Raw genomic sequence first — 6260 nt, forward strand, 5'->3', positions numbered from 1 at the left:
GCGAACGCACATATCAAAGAGAAAAATGTTGATTATATGATAACTGAGATTAATTGGTAGTATTATTAGTGACTTAAGTCGTAAGATAATTAGAGATGAGGTTATACGAGCGCGTTATAAAGTTTCTATTATTACAGATTATATAAATATGTATATAAATATGTATCGTACGTGTATCAATGAACGTTGGATCGTCGATTATTGAATCGCGTATCGGGGAAGATACGGCGAGATGCAATTTTCGCGATTCTCTGGGCGATCAGCGTGTTGGACGTAACGTAAATTCGGGAGAGTATACCTCGCGTTTCTCTCGGGCTTTTCTTTTGATATATATTTCATTATTGTCATCTCTTTTAAAACGCCGCATATATAGGGTTGTACCCCCGTCCATCGCCGCAGTAGTAGATTTACGGGATACGACGCGTAGTTATAAAAAATCACGACTTACGAGATTAATTAGGTCACCACAGAGTGCTAGAAAGACGAAGGGGACGAAGCGAGAAGAAATATAAATATATACATATAAATATATAAATATATAAATACGCAACACACACACATATAAATATGTAAAATATTTAGCGTTATATACGTTCACGTCGGCGATTCCGAGTTGGGACGTTTTTATTACGGTAAAAAAAAAATTTCGTTTCTTGATGTTCGTAAGATACGTCTTCGACGCGTTACTTAGATCGGGGCCGAGGCATAATAATCGTTTTATGCGTGACGAGAGAGTGTACAACGATGCGTTCGGACGAAATCGCTTAATCGTGAAATTCATCATTTTGCGATCGCAAAAGTGATGAACAATTTTCCCGAACGAAGGTAAGGAGAGACCGAAGACAGGTGTATCAACGACCACGTTCGAAAGTTCGCGCGGGACGAATCTCAGCTTAAAATTAGAGATCGCGTAACCGAGAGTACGAGTTTAACGAGTATAACGGAACTAATCGCAAACATAAAAAAAAAAGTCATGATGGACAAAAAAGATACCATTAAAAAAAAAAAAAAAAAAAAAGAAACACGCTAATGTTAAGGAGAAGCCGTGGGGGGTCAGCGTCGGGAGTTCCAGGCCGCTCCGCCACTCGTGCGTCAAATGACGAACGTGATTCACTTGACGCCCGAGATCGAGAGCAAGACGACGAGCGGGAGCATTCTCGGGAGGATCATTGTTAATGATCGACGCCTTAATGATCAACGATTTTTGTGTCCAAAGGGAACAGGGAGGGGGGGGGGCGCGGATCAGTCGGACCGGCTTACGGCGCTGACGTCAACGGGCACGACATCGCGTGTGCAATAAAAAGAACGAAGAGAATATATAACAATATTAATATTATTATATACAACATTTTTACGGCATATATACGCGGATACGAAAGTAGAACAAGCGAAAATGAAAAAGATCAGAAGTTTTAGGATAATGATATTACTTGTTGTTGTCTACCATAGCGCCGTAGCATAGGTAGGGCACTCTAGTCGTGGCCTGTTCGAGGGATGCGTGTGAAATGCGTGCGAGAGTGACAGTTCGAGAGATCACTCGAGAGCGCGAAAGGAAAAGAGAGAGAAAGAGAGAGAGAGAGAGAGAGAGAGTAAACTCGTGCGAATTCCGAGAGACGGAGTGATTGAACGCATATATTAATTATTACCTAATTGCAAATATATACATATATATATATATATTCACATATATATGTTCTGTATATATACATATATCTATGTGTATATATATACATACTCGAAAAAGCTAGTTACTTAACGAAAATCAATGATTGAATATATACAGAATCTATACATATACCTTAAACGTGTGCCTATGTGCGCACGTGCGTACACTTTATCTCCTCCACCCTCGCGATCCCTGGTCTCTTCCTCTTCTTCCTCCTCCTCCACCATCGCAGCCTTTCGTCTCTTACCGTCAGTCTCGTCACACGCACTTGCGCACATATCCATTACGCATTATCGTAGCCATGTTGTGTAGGGATGTCTTTAACGAGTAAAATACGATTTCTCATGTTACATGTTATGCGAAAAAAAAAAGCAAAAAAACACAAGCAGAAAGAGGAAATCTTTTAACGACAAAACTAAAATATACGCGCGAGTGTCCAAAACAAGCAAATGAGACAGCGAGAGGGATATAATAAACAAACGCGCGTATTCTATATACACACTTAATGCTATATACAATTAAGTCGAATTACTCGTCAATCGCGACGCTTCCCTCGTGATCTTTTTGCAATTCAATTCCGTTTCTTCTTTTGCTTTCGTCGCGAGAAAAGCCACGGCGGTGACGGAACTTATTGACGGACTTTTATTAATATAAATAAATTATTAATACAAATTGTTACGATAAGAATTCGCAATATCAATTTTGACAATGGAGATATGAGAGGAAAAAGGATGCAATATCCGTTTAACGCATTGTGGACAATTTTAGAAAAAGTCACGTTTAAAGTCTTATTTAAAGATTAAAATTAATTAAAGGTTCTAATGATTTTAACAGGCAACGATCGAGTATTAAGTGATAGTAATTTTTTCGAATTTAAATTGGAATTTATACTTGAATAATAACAATCGCGACAATACATCTAAATTTTTTTCTGCATCCATTTACTTTACGTTCATCACAATTGTGAAATAATTTGACGATTAAGACAGGTATTAAGTTCCGCGATAACGAGATATTACACGATTTATTCCAAGCAAAAATAAAAGGGATTACATTATTCGCAACTGCAAATTTTTTCACGATCAAAGTGCAAACATGACTCCCCGATGCGTTAAAACGGCGACGCCGTAATGAGATGATGTCCGTTTAAACTCATTCTACTTGTTCGTAATGAAAATTACGCTATCTGTGGGTGACGCTCTTTAATAAAGTACGGCGTATGGCTTGTCGCGGATTTGCACTACTCCCTTTATATGCTAACCGCTCATTTCTCCACTTTTGCCATTTGGCAACGCTTTCCTGCGGAGTCTTGCGCGGTAGAACAGAAAAATTCCACTCTTACACGCTATTATCCGAAGGAGATTGTGTATCTTCTTGGCGCGCGTGGCTCCTTTAGAGAAGCTGCGATATTAAGCAGCCTCGAACGGCAGAAATACTTCTTGCGTGATTAAATCCGATTCTTACGAAGGTACACCTTTGCCTACGTCACTCTTTACCTGAATTTTAATGCTGTATCATGCAACAGAAAGTACTTAAAACGAGTGAAAAAAAGAAGCTACGTTATACAACATCTCGAATTAACGTAGATATTTATTTAGAATACTCTTCGAGAGAGAAGTTTTCGCTATGTATTAATTGCATATTAAATAGTCAGTTAAAAACCGATTGTTGGAAGAAGCGCAACGTTACGATAGCGTTAAATTAAAGTCATGCGAACGATTCTTCAAAGTTTCCAAAGATCTCGCTTTAACGCTGAATATTGTATAAGAATATTCTGACTCTTCAAAACTTTGATTCGCGAGTATTTATTGATACACAGTCGACAATAATCAAGTAACAAGAGAGTTTACATTCTATCTATCCCGCATTACTATTCAATAAACTCAACAAAAACAAAGATATTTACTAAGTTAATGAACGATCGAGCTCTATATTTGTCTCGCTCGATTCTATTATACATATATCACGATACATGCAGTATAGATTCTTTTTCAGCATTAATCTCTACAGAAGAGAGAGAAAGAGAGAACGAGTATCTTTTTCGCATTATAACTCTTGTTCTTCAGTTTTAACGCGACGCAATATACATATAATTGGATCGAGTAATTGAATATATTTAGAATTGGCAATATTTTTGTTAGCATTAACGTCTTATATGAAGTTCCTGAGAGAAAAGAATCAATCATCTAAGAGAGAGTTGAGATGTTATCAACGTACTATAAAATATACCAATGCTGTTATACCGCTCTCTTATCCCATTTCGTTAGTAAAAATTTCTCTCTTACTTCGTTATAAAATTATTCTTACCGTTGTTGTTATCACCATTATATAATTACGCAAGTAAAAAAAAAAAAAATGAGTAATACTGGGCATGCTGGGCGATCCAACAACATCGATGATATCTGCTTTAACTTCAGGTTCTGTTTTTGGCAGGAGTGCTGCTGGTATTGTTAAAGTCTGAAAAGAGAAAGATGCATCAGATGCGTAAAGCTCAAAATCGATTATTATCGATATTATTTGGAATTATATCCATTTAAAATATGACACTTGACAATTACCTTTCCTGGTGCTAATGCTTCATATTGGTGCCTTAAAGACTGTAATTCATAATCACATGTCGACAACGCGCTTCTCAATTCATAATGCAAAACTATGTCGCTACGTAGTTCATTAAATTGCTGACATATCTGTTCCGTCGGTGGTGGATTCAATTCTATAATAGAAACACCAGTTTATATTGGTTTGTTCCCAATTTTAAAATTGTACAAGAAATACAATATAAAAAGTATAAACTATAGTTTCTTACCTAATTTTAATTCATTTAGCATTTGTTCAATGCCTTTCATCTTCTTTTGACCAAGACTACTTGGTAATTTGATTCTCTGAGAACGAAGAGTAACACCACTATTTTTGAAATCAGGGAATTTAATTCCAGCTGATTCCACTGCCTACAAAATTTTAAAAAATTGTACAAGCACTTTGCAAATAAATGTACTACATATAAAAGAGTAAAACTTTGTAGCATTTACATGGGAAGTATCAGTTTTGTTTGGTCTATTCCTAGAAGAACTGCTACTTTTTTTGGAAGATTTTCTCTCACTCTTCCTGGGATCTGCTTGATGATCAGCTGCTGTAATTAATTTTTGCAAATCTTGCGTTTTTCTATCTCTCTCTTTTTTTCTTTGCTCAATCTTGCGTAATTCAGCAAGTAGAGTCTGTTCCTCGTCTACTTGTTCAGGAGTACGTTCAAACAACTTCTTTAGCTGTTCTTTTCTACGCTTTTCATGTTCAGCATCAAAGATATATACCTTGTCAGTGTGGGATTTTGCCTTTGTCAATGCAGCGCACACCTGATAATATCTAAGCATTTACTTATTAATTGCTAACATTCAAAACCTCCAAAAAAAAATAATCTTCAGAGAGTATATAAAAACGCGTTATGAGAGATTTAAAGTAATAATTACTTCTCAGCTAAACTTGAGAGCGAACATTATGCGATAAACGTTCTAATTAAGAGAGATATATAAAGCCGATAAAAAAAAATACCGCTGATTCTTTTAATCACACACCTGGACATACTCGTATCTATAGTTATTTATCCAATTACAATTTGCAAATTAGATTGCGCAGGGATAAGTAAAAGTATCGCAATGGATTCATCTCTCAGCGCTCTATTTTCTGCGTGCACATACCCTATTGCGGACGATTAGTATCATTATGCTACGATCGTGGTTACTGCGACATTATTGTTATAGGCGTATCTATTATTGTACCGCGGCATAATTAATTGCTCGAGGTGATTAAAGGCTCGACAATATCAGACGATGCTCAATGAATCGGTGGCGTGAATAAATCGGATTGGAGCACGTTTGAATGCTCGAGCCTGCGAAGATCCTCGCACGTCGATGTCACATCTCTTGTTATGGTGAAGAATAAAGAAGAAAAAAAAAAGAGCGCTCCCCCCACATCTCGCCATTGTATATACGTATATATTAATGCATAATATTGTCATAGGACACGCGAGAGCGGGCACAAGAGATGGTTATTATTGTCATTATTAGCGAAATTGCGCGACAAACGAGAGTATTTCGTTGCGTTTTAAATGCCTGCGGGACAGGATCGTTAGACGACACAGTGTCGATAATTTTGTTTTTCGATTTCGGATCTTGGATCAGACTCCCATTACGATTACTTGAACTGTTCGGTATGTAAAAACGTTCCTAGGAGGCGACTATTGTACCTCTCCGTTCCATTATTTTAAGTTCCGTGCACCGACAGTAAACTTTATCGTTAAGTCTCAGTCTCTCGTTTTAAAAAATCGAACAACACGTCAAGGACAGCGGCATCTTCTTCAAACGGTCGCGTATTCGATATACGTACATACATCTGTCAATCGCTATTCGACGCGATTCTACGCGCGCGAGGCAGCTCTAACTCTCGAGTAGTATCAATCATATATATTTCGCGTGAGAAGACATTCAGATATATATTCCGTACGCGCAAAGATGTACGTAGCATACACGAACGACGCAATGACATACGCATTTAAACTTTTCTTATAGCGTTTACTACTTAGTAGATAAGCTAGAGAGCG

General features: G+C 37.3%; 1 protein-coding gene across 1 annotated transcript in view; it reads right to left on the reverse strand.

Annotated features, from left to right (window-relative positions):
• Positions 1 to 3809: 3809 nt before the first annotated feature.
• The window catches only part of LOC115246365 (DNA methyltransferase 1-associated protein 1), a 4914-nt gene continuing 2463 nt past the window's right edge, over positions 3810 to 6260 (reverse strand). Inside the window, exons 2-6 of the mRNA XM_029825136.1 lie at positions 4696 to 5026; positions 4473 to 4614; positions 4225 to 4379; positions 3974 to 4123; positions 3810 to 3830 (exon numbers count right to left, since the gene is read on the reverse strand). Coding sequence (XP_029680996.1) covers positions 3810 to 3830; positions 3974 to 4123; positions 4225 to 4379; positions 4473 to 4614; positions 4696 to 5026 — 799 coding nt within the window. The remainder of the gene's footprint in view (positions 3831 to 3973; positions 4124 to 4224; positions 4380 to 4472; positions 4615 to 4695; positions 5027 to 6260) is intronic.

The sequence above is a fragment of the Formica exsecta genome, unplaced genomic scaffold, assembly GCF_003651465.1.
Source record: "Formica exsecta isolate Colony F162 unplaced genomic scaffold, ASM365146v1 scaffold149, whole genome shotgun sequence".
In the NCBI taxonomy this organism is placed as follows: Eukaryota; Metazoa; Arthropoda; class Insecta; order Hymenoptera; family Formicidae; genus Formica; species Formica exsecta.